This window comes from Elgaria multicarinata, chromosome 6, assembly GCF_023053635.1.
Source record: "Elgaria multicarinata webbii isolate HBS135686 ecotype San Diego chromosome 6, rElgMul1.1.pri, whole genome shotgun sequence".
Classification (NCBI taxonomy): Eukaryota; Metazoa; Chordata; class Lepidosauria; order Squamata; family Anguidae; genus Elgaria; species Elgaria multicarinata.
In genome coordinates, this window is record NC_086176.1 from 74,281,411 (window position 1) to 74,296,213 (window position 14,803).

The 14,803-nt window shown below is 38.7% G+C and overlaps 1 protein-coding gene across 5 annotated transcripts in view; it reads left to right on the forward strand.

Moving 5' to 3' along the window:
- MCTP1 (multiple C2 and transmembrane domain containing 1) overlaps nt 1-14,803 on the forward strand; it is a 230,857-nt gene that overhangs the window by 187,355 nt on the left and 28,699 nt on the right. For all 5 annotated transcript variants that reach the window (XM_063129601.1, XM_063129602.1, XM_063129603.1 and 2 more), the window contains one exon: nt 9,209-9,262. In XM_063129601.1, the coding sequence (XP_062985671.1) occupies nt 9,209-9,262 (54 nt within the window). The remainder of the gene's footprint in view (nt 1-9,208; nt 9,263-14,803) is intronic.

Sequence of the window (14,803 nt, forward strand, 5' to 3'; positions counted from 1 at the left end):
AGCTCTTTATGAGAAACATGTTTTACTGCCTACGTCTAAGTGCCTATCTGAGAATTCAAATGCCATCATATTAAAATCTCATTTCGTAAACCACATTAATTCTATGATCTCAAACATGCATACTTTTAAATTTCCTCTGAATTCAAGGATCATTATAAATAAGGATTTCAAGGATATTTCTACAAGACAAGTATGTTAGATTTTTAGAGCCTTTAGATGGAGACATAGTTCAAATAAACACCTAATAGACTATATGGTTCTTTGTGTAAAAGTGAGAAACAGCACCTGAACTCATTAAAACAAATATATAAAGAAATACACAGGCGTAAATATACTATAGTCCATCTTTGTATTACTGTATTAGAATAATGGGTACATTAAGCTGACAGTGGAAGTTGTATAATTGCAAGTGATGGTGAGTTTACTGTGGTGCCTTTATACTGGATAGACCTTAGTTATTATTTTAAAAAATCTGTTGATCATACAAGGCTGTTGTGTAATGAAAGCCCCACTTCCTTTTATATATCTGCCTAAAATTACAACATTAACATTTCCGTCTCCCAGGCATATGCAAGGAAATGCATTCTGCATTTTCCCCCTTTTTTTAATCGTGTCTTTAAAGATCGAGGTGCTTGTCCTAGCAATGCCTCTTTCTTTCAGCTTGCTGCGTTACGTAGAGCAATATATTCAGCCTTAGTGGCAAGCTCATCATATTAATTATGACATCGAATGGTTCAGTTACCTTGATGACTGCTATAGATGAAATAGTCCAAGGTCAAATGTTTAATAGCTGCTTAGTTTTATTCACACTGCCATAGATTTTCCAAACAGTATCGCAGATGAACGCTATTGCTAATGTCACTTGTTTATAAATATCAGCTAGAGAATCCTCGTGTGTTGAAATGAGTTTTACATGTTGAAGATGTGGATAGCACTAGACATAGGAAAGTGCATGCTAAGCAGGTTGTGAGCCAGGTAACCATGATACCTTGTTTAAGCAGCCCAAGCCTGCATTGTGTTCTGTGCATAGTTAAATCTGTTTATCTTGGGACTGGTATATGGAATACTGGATTGTTGCCATCCTGTAAGAGATAGATATTTTGTTTCAATTATGAAACATGTTTAAAAGTTCTTCCTTGACAGTTCAGTGTGAGGAAAGCAGATGCCCTGTTGCGAAAATGACCACATAGACGCAGATATTAGGCTTATTGACTGTGTGGAATCTTCAGCTTGACCTAAAGTACTTTCAGGTGACCTGCAATAGTCTGAGTGGTTTTATACATCCTCTTCAATCCATGCACATTCAATAATTTTATATTATAATTACACATAAGCACTGTAAATCAACTGACACGCAAGCACACATTGTGGTTAGATTGTACAGAGACAAACAGGGAAAAAAATTAAATCAACTCCAGATTCTACACAAATTCCTTTGTATCCCTAGAGTAGGAACTGACTCAGGATCCAGTTCTATTCCTATTGTTGTAGAAAAAACAATGTCAGGCCACTGTTTCAAATTATTTTACATCAAAATACAGATATTCCTATTTTAATAGAAAATTTTTGTATTTGAAAAGTGTTTAGGCATGTTCCATCAAAAGGGAGTTAATATTTGCCCTTTGCTTTATTTATTATTTTTTTAAAAGAATATATACACGACATAAAGACTAACACTTAAAAATAATCACATTTAATGCTGTACAGCATTTTCATTCAGAAGTGTTTCTACTCTTCTTAATTTCAATATTAAAGTAGACCTTGCCTTTTTATGTATTTGCAGTACTGTGATTGTGATTCAACTGTTTTGTTCTAGTTAAGTGAGTTTCTAAACTGTTTATTAGAAACACCTTTTTATTAACATCCTCAAGTTACATTAAGGGCCATTTTGCATATTTTTGGGAGGCAAACCTGAGTTTGACACGAAGGGTACACTCAACTATGAGTTGGTGTCAATCATATTCCCTATGTGCATATAATTAATACAATTGCAAATCCATGTTTGTAGCATTCACATTTTTACATGCTCAGATGTAACAATTAAAACTTCTTAAGTGGGCATCTAAAAGTGTAGGGCATGATTCAACCAAAGTTAAGCACTTTTTAATTATGTTTATTTCAACAAGAGAGTTAAACAAATGTATAGTTTCCCCTCCATTGAATTCATGTTCTGCTTTGGCTGTACTATGCCTATAAAGTAGGGGTAAACAACCCAGTGCCCTCCAGTTGTTTTCAACGATGACTCCCATAATCCCTGTCCATTGTCCATGCTAGTTTGGACTGATAGCAATTGTCAAAAATATTTGGAGGACACCAGATTACCTCCCCTGCCATAAAGTGTTGAGTAGCCCTCCTATGGTTCCCTAAAATCGTCAATCTACTGTGATCCTATCTAACATGGATGTAGCTCCAAAACTAGAAATTTAATGTCGTAATAATATTGGCTGCATGCAGAGAAAATGTGGACATGTGTAAAACAGTATAATAATCTGGACTGCTTAACCCAGAGGTGATGTACTGTAGCCTGTGTGTTTGTCTCTTTGTCCCTATGTACAACATTGCATGCATTCACATATTTTCATGACTATAAACCTGCCTCTACGCATGTGAAATATAACTTCAATTGCAGTCATACACACAATTACATATTTAAAAGTACCATTGATCTGTCGATACTCTACTCAGGCGTACGTTACAACTGTAGTGATGTGGACTCTAGAAGTTAAGGTTCAGCTATGATATATAGGTCAGCATTGTTGCATGAGCCATCTGGTGTGATTTGTTCTGCAGTCAGCTTTTCTGCTTCTGGCATGCCATGGTCTTGTTTACATAGGTAGGGTGATCTGTGGTAGGGTGAGTAGGCTGTATTTGTAGACCTTCCTCAGTAGGGAGAGTTGGAAGCAGGGCTCCCCAAGATGGAAAGTCTGTGCATAAGGCACAAGAAGACCCACGTGGAAGCAGTGGAAGCACTGACAATGAAGGCTTGGTAGACAGTCTGACTGCTGTACCCAGTACAAATGAGAAATAAAAGCAGAGTTGCATGAAAATGTGGGTAGAGCCTAATTAAGGTTGTAGGGAGAGGAGAGGAGACATGTCTAGAGGGCAGGCAAGGAAGGTACAAGACTGGGAACTTGCATACATGGACAAATGGTCAGGGAAAGGGCTGAGCCACATTACAAAGCCTTTATCTATAGATAAAACAGGGTAACCTGTGTGCTCTAAAGAACAAGCCACTGCTGGCAAAGGATTGGCTCAATCAGGGAAGTGACTGCTGGAGCCAAGCATGTTGGGGCTTTGCTAGACCTGCCGGTATAAGCCGGCAGGGAGGCGGGGCGGCAGCGCACTGATGTTAGCGCGCACTGCCCGGGCTTCCAGATGCAGGATGCGCAGGGAGGTCGGATCCCTGCAGCGTCCGCCATTTTTTTTTAAGTTTAAAGGGGCCACGTGCGGCCCGAAGACTGCGGAGAAGGTAAGGGGTTTTTTTTAGTTAACCCCCCCCCCCCCATCCACTCCTGTGTCGTCTCCCCTTCTCCCTGCATGTGTGTGTGTCTGTCCTGTGTCGTCTCCCCTTCTCCCTGCGTGTGTGTGTGTCTGTCCTGTGTCGTCTCCCCTTCTCCCTACCGGGATCTCCCCTGGCCGATGGGCACAGCGCTCAGCGCTGTGGCCAGTCCGCGGCTTTTTGCGGCTACTCGTAAGCGAGTAGCCGCAAAAAGCCACGGAAGTAGCTAGACGTTCTCCAGCCCCCGCCTCAGGCCGGGGCTGGGGAAAAGGCGCGCCATAAGTGACTTCGCTTATGGCGCGTTAGAGGAGGCTTCAGTGCGGCCTGGAGCCAGATTCCCCTGTGCGTCATGTGGAAGCACAGCAGGGAAACCGGCTCTCAAGGCGCGCTAAGGCCTCGTCTAGGAACGCCCTTGGTTTAAGCCTCCCTGTAGCTGACAGAGGGTAAAATGGATGACCTTCTGATTCTTTTCATGGATGGAATTACATAATTTAATAGACTCTGTAATTATAAATGTATCAATTATATTTGGATGGATCAATATACATAGGCATCTACACAGTTTATTACCTGTATTATCTGCTGCCTAATTCATGCATTTGTTACATATATATTTTGAGGCTTGTATTTTGGCAGCAGGAAATTAAGTACAATCTGAATGATGTCATACAAATAATTCTGTCTTGCTTTTTGTCAGGAATTACCTTGCAAATGGAAAGGGAGAGGGTTCTTGAGCTATGTTGTGCAATTTATGATTAAACAGTAAGCACAATAAAGTAATGCATGTGAAGCCATCTTATCTGTGCTTTTAAGTGTCATCTGTATAATCATGGATCAGCTCCAGGAATCAGGTTCTTTCAATACCTTCCACTGCTATGTGGCATATACATCTGTGACAAGTGACATTACAGAAGGTCATGTCACTTTTAACTGCTTGCATTAGAGCTTTCTGATTTCCCTGGTGCCTTTCCTTTGTTTGATTAATACTACTTGATTTCGAGCTAGGTTGCAGACAGCAAAAAAAATTAAGGGAGGATTCTAAAGCAAATTCAGAATTTCTCATTGAACCTTTGGTAAATATATATATTATGATATGAAATTTGTATTTTTCCCAATTATTTAGATTTATGCCACCCAAAAGTCTAAGGATGAGTAGCAATACTTATAAAACAAATGTGAGTTAGATCAAACAATGGTAGAATAAAATCTTTACATAAAATGTAAATGCTGTGGACTAAACCTTCTGAAACCTACACATGCCTGTATATCTGTTATTGTCCTGAATAACACAAAGAGTTAGTTGAACAGAAAGGTAGAACCAAAAGAAAAAAGGAAGGTGTCTTCTCTGAGAAGAGATTTTAGTTATCTGTGCTCCAATATATACATTTTTTAAACAAGGGTCTGTGGTTTAGGAAGCACTTTCAGGTCATCCTTTGAGTTCACAATGATAATAAAAGAAAATGTTGGCCTGTTCCAGTACAAACAGTATTGGGAGCTACATTAAAACACATTCTTTTGGCACTGCTTTACAGCTCTTTTGAATTTGCAAGGATAAAGAGAAGTATTACTGTTTAGTGGGATAGCATGGTCATTGTGGTGTAGTGGCGAAAGTGTTGGACTGGGAGCCAGGAGATCCGGGTTCTAGTCCCCACTCGGCTATGGAAACCCACTAGGTGACTTTGGGCCAGTCACAGACTCTCAGCCCAACCTACCTCAAAAGATTGTTGTTGTTATGATAACATGGAAAGGAGGAATATTAGGTATTCTGCCTTCAGATCCTTGGAGGAAAAAAGGTGGGATATAAATATAATAATCATAATCATCTGTACAAGTTCTTTGTCAGACTGCCAAACTACACTAGCCTATCAAGGTTTTTAACCCCTAGCTGTCTTTGTGACATGTTAATGAGTGTCATTTACAGTTAAAGAGAGGCCTGAAATACCTTTCTTGTCTCTAGCAAGCCATTTCCATCACCTTCACCTTCTCAAAAGTATTGGAGGGGAGTGTTGCTTAGGAAGAGTGAAAAAGTACTAACAGAGAGGCAAGCAGGCTTTACCTATTGAGGGTTTCTTTTAGCTTTCCTCAGTAACACTTGGGTATCTTTTCAAGTTCCCTCCCACCCAAAAAAAGGTATCATCAAAGTGTGAAACGACCAAATAGATGTTCAAGGGTAGTTTGTACACCACTAATGATTAGTTCAAGAGTAGAGACTATTCACAGGTACACTTTATTTCTAAAAGGGGTTGTTCTTTCATCATCTGCTTTGGTACTTACCTAGTCTGAGCACCGTAGCATTTTCTTGCAAGCCTTACCAGTCACCTTCACCCCCTAAATATTCAACAGGGTTAATAATCTCTCAAAGACTAGACTGGGGAACTGAAAAACCTCTTCCCTCAAAAAATGATTTAGGCCATCCTGTTTATAATTTATACTGATTTCTGAGAGAGGGGCTAAGATTAATGTCAGATGTGCAGTATCAGCCAATGCAGTAGCCCTTTCTGCACCATATTCCTTCAAACTTCAGGTAGAGGTTATTTGTTTGAATTTTTTCCTATGCTGAGTGGAGGCAGGAAGGGGAACAGACCATCTTGGATATAGGAAGTTATGATATCAGGATGTTATCCTGGTTTTCCGTGTCCAGAGGATATTTCACTTGGGACAGCATTAAGCTTTAATCACCCATCTTAAAGCTGAAGTGATATCACAATATGTTGCAGAATTAAGGCATACAACAGCTCATAATAAATATTGGCACCAAAGAGATGCCCTCCAGATGTGCTGTACTACAGTTGTCATCATCTCCAGCCAGCAGGTCAATGGACATGCTGAATGGGCTTGGTGGCAGTTCAGTTCCAACACATCTGGTTGGGGAAGACTGCTATATTGGTTATTTGTAATATTAGTGCAATGATAGACAATTGGATATTTTGCATGGCCACTTGGCTTATGGTGATGGGAATGAGCTACATTGAGTCTTGAGTTTTTACATTCCCACTTACTCCAGTTTATCCAGGAATTTTTTGGGAGCTTTGCAGTTCATCTTCTAGAGCAACGAATTGACGTTAACTTTAAATGTGGTGAGTTTCAGCAACAAAACATACTTACTTGAAACAAATTTGATTAAAGTAACCAGAATTAAAATCAATCAGAATTCTGTATCCAGGTGACATGGCAAATTGTGGTGAATCAAAAGCATAAACGAAAGCTTCTAAACTCCTCCTCCAGGTCATGTTGGGAGGCAGAAATGTGCGAGGCCGAAGTTCCCTGCAGTTTCTTCTCATCATAAGCCATGGCTTATCACGCTGTCTGTTACCATAGTGTGATCATACAAAATATATGATTGTAAATTGTCTATAATTGGATTAATATTACAAATAATCAATAGTGCAGCCTTTCCCAGCCAGGTGCCTTCCAGATGTGTTGGGATACAACTCATACCAACACATCTGGATGGGACCTTTTTAGGAAAGGCTGCAATATATTGTCATCAGGTAAAATGGATCAAAATGTAAATTACATTACGCCAGTCCTTCTACAACTTCATTGGCTGCCGGTCCAGGTCCGGGCCTGATTCAAAGTGCTGGTATTGACATTTAAAGCCCTAAACGGTTTGGGGCCAGGTTATTTGAAGGAACGCCACCTCCCATATGTACCTGGCCGGTCCTTAAGATCATCTACAGAGGCCTTTCTCCGTGAGCCCCTGCCAAAGGAAGTGAGGCAGGTGGCTACTAGGAGGAGGGCTTTCTCTGCTGTGGCACCCCGGTTGTGGAATTTGTGGAATGAGCTCCCCAGAGAGGTCCGCCTGGCGCCTACACTGTACTCTTTTCGTCGCCAACTGAAAACCTTTTTATTCTCTCAGTATTTTAACACTTAATTTTAACTTAAATTTAAATTTTACTGTTCTAACTCTGTATTTTAATCTTATATCAGTTTTGCTGCGTGGTTTTATCCTGGTTGTGCTTTTTATACTGTATTTTGTATTTGTGCTTTTAACCTGTTGGTTGTTTTATTATGATTTTAATTTTTGTGAACCACCCAGAGAGCTTCGGCTATTGGGCGGTACAAAAATATTATTATAAATGTTAAATAAATAAATAAATAAAACGTCCTGATAGGTGAAGATCGCAATCTGCCAAATAATATGGAATCACCCTCTATTTCTTGTGCTGAACTCCATCTTTCTCTCTTCGACTGGTAGCCTTTGTATACCTTAGTCCGCAACACATTCATCTAATTGATTGTGACTTCTTGGACTGTTACTTTCACTTTTCTCTTTTGGGTCTACTTACTATATATACAGTCATTCCAACAAACAGGGCTTGCATTCTACACGAATAGGATATTTCCCAAGTAATCATTGCCATTCCACTCTCCTGTAATTCAAGGATTAATCAAACATATCAAGAGGGAAACACCCATACAACTGCATTATGTCAATGTGTGACTTCATTTACATTATGAAGTGCTTGCTACTATTTATTTCATGCTGCAGTTATTAGATTTTTAAAAAATGCCCCTTCTCTAACTTTTATCTTGGACTATATGTTATACCTATTTCAGTTTTCTCTCATCGGTTGAAAGTAACCTAACTACTGTGAGATGGTCAGTGAGTTACTTTGCACATTTTCCCCACTTGAAAAGAAATCGGTACCTGTGAAAGTAGTACAATGTCATCTTTGCTTCAGCTGTACTAATCAGGAAGTCACTTTACATTGCTCCTTCTATAAATGGCAAAAACGTTTCTTTATCCACATGTCACAACATAAATAAATACATCTCTGGATTCATTTGCCCAAGACCATCCAGTGAGTTTTATGTGGGGCTTTCTGGCTCATTTTATTTTATTTTATTTCTTATAAATAATGTTTATGCCATGTTTTAAAGGTAAAACTCTCTCAACACAGGATACAGGATTTTTTAAAAACAGCAACAACATGAAAATCTATAAATAGGCAAATAAATATACAATAAAATACTATAAATCAGTATAAAAACCTGCAGTCCACAGATGATGGGAAGGTCAGTGAAACAGGTGGGTCTTCAGAGCCTCCCTGAAGACCTGCAAAGAAAGGGCCAGATGAACCCCTGTTGGATACTGATTCCAGAGGTGCTGGGCCATCACTGGAAAGACCCTCCCCTTTGTACTCACCAGCCTAACCATCCTTGGCGACAGGCAAGTGAGATAGACCTTTGTTGATTACCTCCAAGCATGGGCAGACTGGTATGGGAGGAGGTGGCCCTTCAAGTAACTTGGGCCCAAACCATTTAAGGCTTTAAAGGGTAAAGCCAGCATTTTAAATTTGGCTCCGAAACGCACTGGCAACCAATGCAGCTGTCGCTGTCTCAATGTGATATGATCAGATCTTCCAGGTCCCACCAATATCCAGGCAGCTGCATTCTGCACCAATTGAAGTTTCTGGATGTTCTTCAAAGGCAATCCTACATAGATCGCATTACAGTAATCAAGCCTGGATGTCAGCAGAGCATGATCCTAACCACCAAGTATTGTCTTAAATATTTAATAGGATATAATACAGGAAGGAGACTTCGGATCATTATTCCCTTATTTGATTCTCTAGATCAAATATATGTTGCAAATTGTCCTTTTGTGGCGTTCTTTCAAATGTTTAATATTTTTTAAACTACAAAAAGGCTTAATAAAACCCTTCCTTGTTGACTCACGACAACTACTATTGTTTGTGCCTGCAGGTAGTGGAGGACATGCTAGAGGACGAGGAAGAAGAGGATGACAGAGATGACAAGGTAATTATCTTTCCTAGCACTTGGGTACCTAGGGATGGGAGAATTTAGACATGACACTGTTTTTGCAGACAGTTAAAAAGGAGCTGAAGTGTTTTTAGTCCAGAAAATTGGACAGAGCTGTTTATCATCCTAACAATGCCAGTGTATGTTGTAGGAAGGGACAGAGGACTATAAATCCTCTCTTTTTTTGTCCAGAGCTGGGTCAATTTTTTTCCTTCCAGGAACAAAAATAATTCAGCTTGTCTGGAACTTGATAGCTGTTGTGAAGATAAGTGCAGTGACAACTGTTTTTGAAGGACAAAAATTTGTCCTGTCTTGAGTATTACAAATAGGGCTGTACTTACTTTGTGGGAGAAATGTTGTAAAAATAGAAACGCCATACTGTTTGAAGGTGGTCTATTGCCATCTATAATTTTCTGAGAATTACTTGGCAGAAGAATGTTTGATGTGTGTTGCACTCCATATGATATTTAAATAATCACAATTCTCATAGGCCTCTTACGGATGGATTTGGGATTGGTATTGTGTGGCCCAGCAGCAACCTGAGGGGACTATGGTTGTTCTTTCAGCTCTTGAGAATGTTGCTCAGTTCTTAGGTTGCTGGTCAGGCTGAGGATTGCCACCACAGTAAATAACAGCTAGTTTATACAAGTTATTGAAGCAAGCAATAGGACTGCATGGTTGTCCCTAGAGGGGAGGGAAGAGGCACAGAGAAGAAATTAGAATGACCTTGTAAGAGTGAAGCAATAGCATTAGTTGGCAGGGCTGGTTTGTGAGGAATAAAAGTGCAGCGAGATAAATGCCTTTTAAAAAAAACTTTTAAAATGAAGGGACTGAGAGAATGAGGTACTCAGATTCTTTTAAAACACTTAATGTTAAATACAGAAAACGTTGACCTTCACAAATGTTCTTGCACTTCTGTTGTAATAAAGCAATGGCTTTTTTTTTTAAGGCAAGAGAAAAAATGTATCTTAATTTATGTCCTTGACCTTTGTTGCTAGTAGAGAAGTACAATTCTATACCAATAGAAGAATCTATAGGTTTGCAGCCAGAAAACAGTTGTCGTGTCAGAAAATTCACTGTGATTAGTCAGTCTTCTGTACAATTAAGGCCCATGTTTTGAAAGATGAAGTTCTGAATATTTATTTTCTTACATTCAGCAGACACATGACATTATTATTTTCTGTACACTTCTAAATGATTTTACTACAAGCTGCAATCATGAAATAATGTCATAGCTAAATTTTCTTTGTGCAAAGCCACATGCACTCTTTTTCAATACTAAATTGTGTGTACATGCCTGGCAATAGAATATGTGATTTATTGAGAAGGTCAGTCATGTAGGTGTACTGAGCTTGTATATTAACTCAAAAACATTTCTCCTCTGATGAACGTGGTTCTGATACCCATTTGTGAGTATTTTCCTCTTCTTGTTCATACTTCATTATAATTATACCTTATTATACAGGCATATGAAGTAATTTTTTGTATCCATGGAAATGTTAATCGCTGCAATCCCTTAAAAATGTATATATTTCAGTGTTTCAAATTTGCCTTAGTTTAAATAAATTCTAGCTAGTCACTACATAAAGGCGTTCCCCATTTCGTCATTACTGAATAATCAATAAAGGCTGTTTACTGTCTTAAATACATGACAAACAAAACATATTCAGCTAAAAATAACACCTAATATCTGGAGCTTGTAGCGACATTTAATATTTGGCAGTCTGAATCAGATGCTATGATTCCAAAACATGTTTTAAATATAACTACCAAAGCTTGGACTGAATACTCATAATTAAGTCCCATTTAATGCTAATGTGTGTCTATCTCTATGTAGCATAGTGTAGTTTGATGGAAAGAATTTGTGCAGGACTGTTTTGCAAGGCCTGCAAGTATAGACTAGACGTAGTATTTTTGGAAGAGATCATTTACAGAATATTTAAAGGGATGTGTTTTAGCTCTATATACCTTAAACTGGAGTGCATTTATATGAATTACTAAGTTCCTCCATTTTAAGTGTGTGTATAATACAGTTTTGAGAGAAAACAAATGTAAATTCTGTAGTGCTGATTGATGCTGACCTCTAGCTCTCATTACTTTTCTGTTTTCTCATTTAGTAAAATAGCAAAGTGAGGTCAGTGGGTCCTCTTATAGAATAAAAGTCAAAAGATTAATAAATGTGCCAAAGCCTCACTTTAATTGAAGCTGAAGCATATGTTGCAAGCATATAAAATATGTCCCAGATGTTTGACCATGCCAAGTAACTTAGTTTTCCTCGATTACCACAAGGCAACTATTAGTCCAGTAACCTTTGGACTTGGGGGTAAATGGGGTATTACCTGGCAGACCACTAGAGCACCTGTTTTCCATTCAGTAAAGAGCTCTGGTAGGCTTTGCCTAAGCTACACCATATGTTTTCACTTAGCGGATTGTTGGGTGATTATGAAAAGTGTCTTTCCTCAGAACTGGTGTAGATATTAACCACTTACCCAAAATGAATGTATAACTTATTGGCTACTTCTACAAAGTCTGTGTGGGCATTCACTGAACTAGGTGTTTAGACAGACAGGTACGTGTTTTTTGATAGCCCCAAATAAATTGCAGAACAATTAATCATTCTGTAACATTTCTCTTTTAGTAATCTCATTACTAGTACCTATGAAGAATTTCGTCCCAATTGAATATTTCTTACTCAAATATTACTTCAATATTGATCATATTGAATTGTTCAGACCTGCTCCTCAGCGCCATGTAATATCGAGTTATGTTTTTACTCAAAATTGTATTACAATTCTGAAAGAAGATGAGAGCCTCCATGCTTGTCCTATAAACTCCTCCCTCTAATTAGCTCTTCAAGTTGTCCCTGAGGCTTGGATTACGTCATGGGATCATCTATATTAGTACGTAGTCAGCAAACCTAGGAATTTGGAACTCCAGATCTTTTCATACTAAGAAATATACCTGACTACTGTAGTTTCCCATTTGGTGCTCTATGGTTACAACTGGGGCTCTGCAGAAAGGAGATGGGGCAATTTGATGAAATAAAAGGAAACCAAATAATTCTTTGATTTCTGTCATCCCTTAGCCCAAACAACTCAATCTTGTAATTTTGGTTTTCTCAAAACATACTTAAAATGGGTACTGACTATATTTAAAAAGCAACTAACCATGCATGTATCTGCATAGATTCTACAACTGTGTTTCTAGGGACTGTCATTCAAATTTTGTAAAATCTCTTTCTTCTGTTAAACACAGAATTTGCCATTATTAACATTTCTTTAAAGTGTTAGTAGCTAAAAGACATTCTGAGTATCACTTGCAAATACAGTCTAATCCATCATCATGCAGCAAGCATTCCTGATCTCACATCAGTGCAATTGACATCAAAAGCACCACTGTATGGCTCTGAATTAACTTGCAATAGCTATTCTCAGTTCAGCATTGAGACTTGTGTCATTTGGACTTGTGTTAGTCTCTTTGGGACTAAGGGTTTGCAAACTACTGAACACATTACTCTCAGTCATGGAAGTATCGTTTTCCCTCTTATCCAATAATCGATAGCAGTAGTCCTTTTATTAAGTAATCCAATCATCATCATCTACTTATTTATTTCTTACCCACCCCTCCCTCTGGATCCAGGCAAGAAACAACATTAAGTACAACAATACAATACATAAAACTGATTAAAAGAGCATATAAAACTGATACAATATTAAAATAACAATCACAACATCTTAAAATTCTTAGGTTTAAAATTCATCTGGGTAGGCCTGCTGGATTCTGGAAGAGATTAGTGTTTATGGCTGTCTTAAACTTAGAGAGAGTATTAAGTTGAAGAATGTCTTCCAGCAGGCCATTCCACAGTCTGGGGGCAGCAAAAGAAAAGGTCCTCTTCGTAACAGTTGTCAGCCTAGTTTTGGCTGAGGGAAGTAAATTCTCCCCAGAGGACCTGAGTGTGTGGGGCGGATTGTACAGGGGAAGGCGTTCCTGCAGGTAATCTGGATACAAACCACATAGGGTTTAAAGATAAAAACGAACACTTTGTACTTTGCCCAGAAATGAATTGGCAGTCAGTGGAGTGATTTTAACATTGGTGTAATATTGTCACCCCTAGGTGTACAAGTGACCAACCTGGCTGCCATATTTTGAACTAGTTGAAGTTTCTGAACTAGTTACAAAGGTAGCCCTATGTACAGCACAGCGCAGAAGTCGAGCCTCAAAGTTACCAGCGTGTGCACTACTGTCTTTAGGTGTTCCAACTCTAGGAAGGGGTGCAGATGGCATATCAGCTGAAGCTGATAATAGGCATGCCTGGCTGTCGTATCTATCTGGACTGGCATTTGGACTGATGGATGCAGAAGCACCTCCAAGCTGCGAACGCAGTCTTTCAGGGGGAATGTAACCCCATCCAGAACTGATTGACACACCTCCAAACCCAGGTTAGGGCCCTTGACAATAAGCACCTCCATCTTGTCTGGATTCAGCTTCAGTTTGTTTTTCCTCATCCAGCCCATTACTGCCTCCAAACATTCATTCAGAGGAGACACACTATCCTTAGCTGGTACTGTTAATGAAGGCATTGAGAAATATATTTGAGTTTCATCGGCACACTGATAGCACCCCACCCCATGCCTCCAGATGATCTTTCCCTGTGGTTTCATGTGGATGTTGAACAGCATTGGGGATAGGATGTTGCCTTGTGGTACTCCATACAATAGCTCCTTCTTTGAGGAGCAGCTATCCCCAAGCATCACCATCTGGAACCTGCCCGAGAGTAGGACCGGACCCACTGGAGCACACTGCCTCCAATTCCCAATCCTCTCATGTGTTCCTTGAAGGATAACATGGTCGATGCAAGTAATAACTCCGGTAGTGTCTTAAGTTTATTAACTGTTTAGGAATGTGATTATTATTATTTCTTTACATCTCTCTGAATGTAGGGGAATATATATGTATTACATTATTATTTTTTTACAAGGTAACGTAGTACAAAGTATATTTCATTAGTTATGAATTTCTAAATAAATTACTTAATTTATTTTCTTACTCATCTACAATTATTTACTTTCTTAGATATTAAAGCAAGCAATAGAACAACATGGTTGTACCTAGAGGGGAGGGAAGAGGCACAGAGAAGAAATTCAAATGAACTTGTAAGAGTGAAGAAATAGCATTAGTTGGCCCAGGCTGCTTTGAGGGAAGTAAAAGTGCAGTGATGTAAATGATTTTAAAAAAAACTTTTAAAATGAGAGAATTAATAGAAAGAGGTATTCAGATTCTTTTAAAACACTTTATGTTAAATACAGAAAAAGTTAACCTTCACAAATGTTCTTGTGCTTTTGTTGTAATAAAGCTATGCCTTTCTATTTGAAAGCAAGACAAAAATGTATCTTAATTTATGCCCTTGACCTTTGTTGCTAGTAGAGATGTACAATTCTATACAAATAGAAGAATTTGTAGGCTAGCAGCCAGAAAACATTTGAAGTCTCAGAAAATTCACTGTCATCAGTTAGTCCTCAGTACAATTAAGGGCCATGT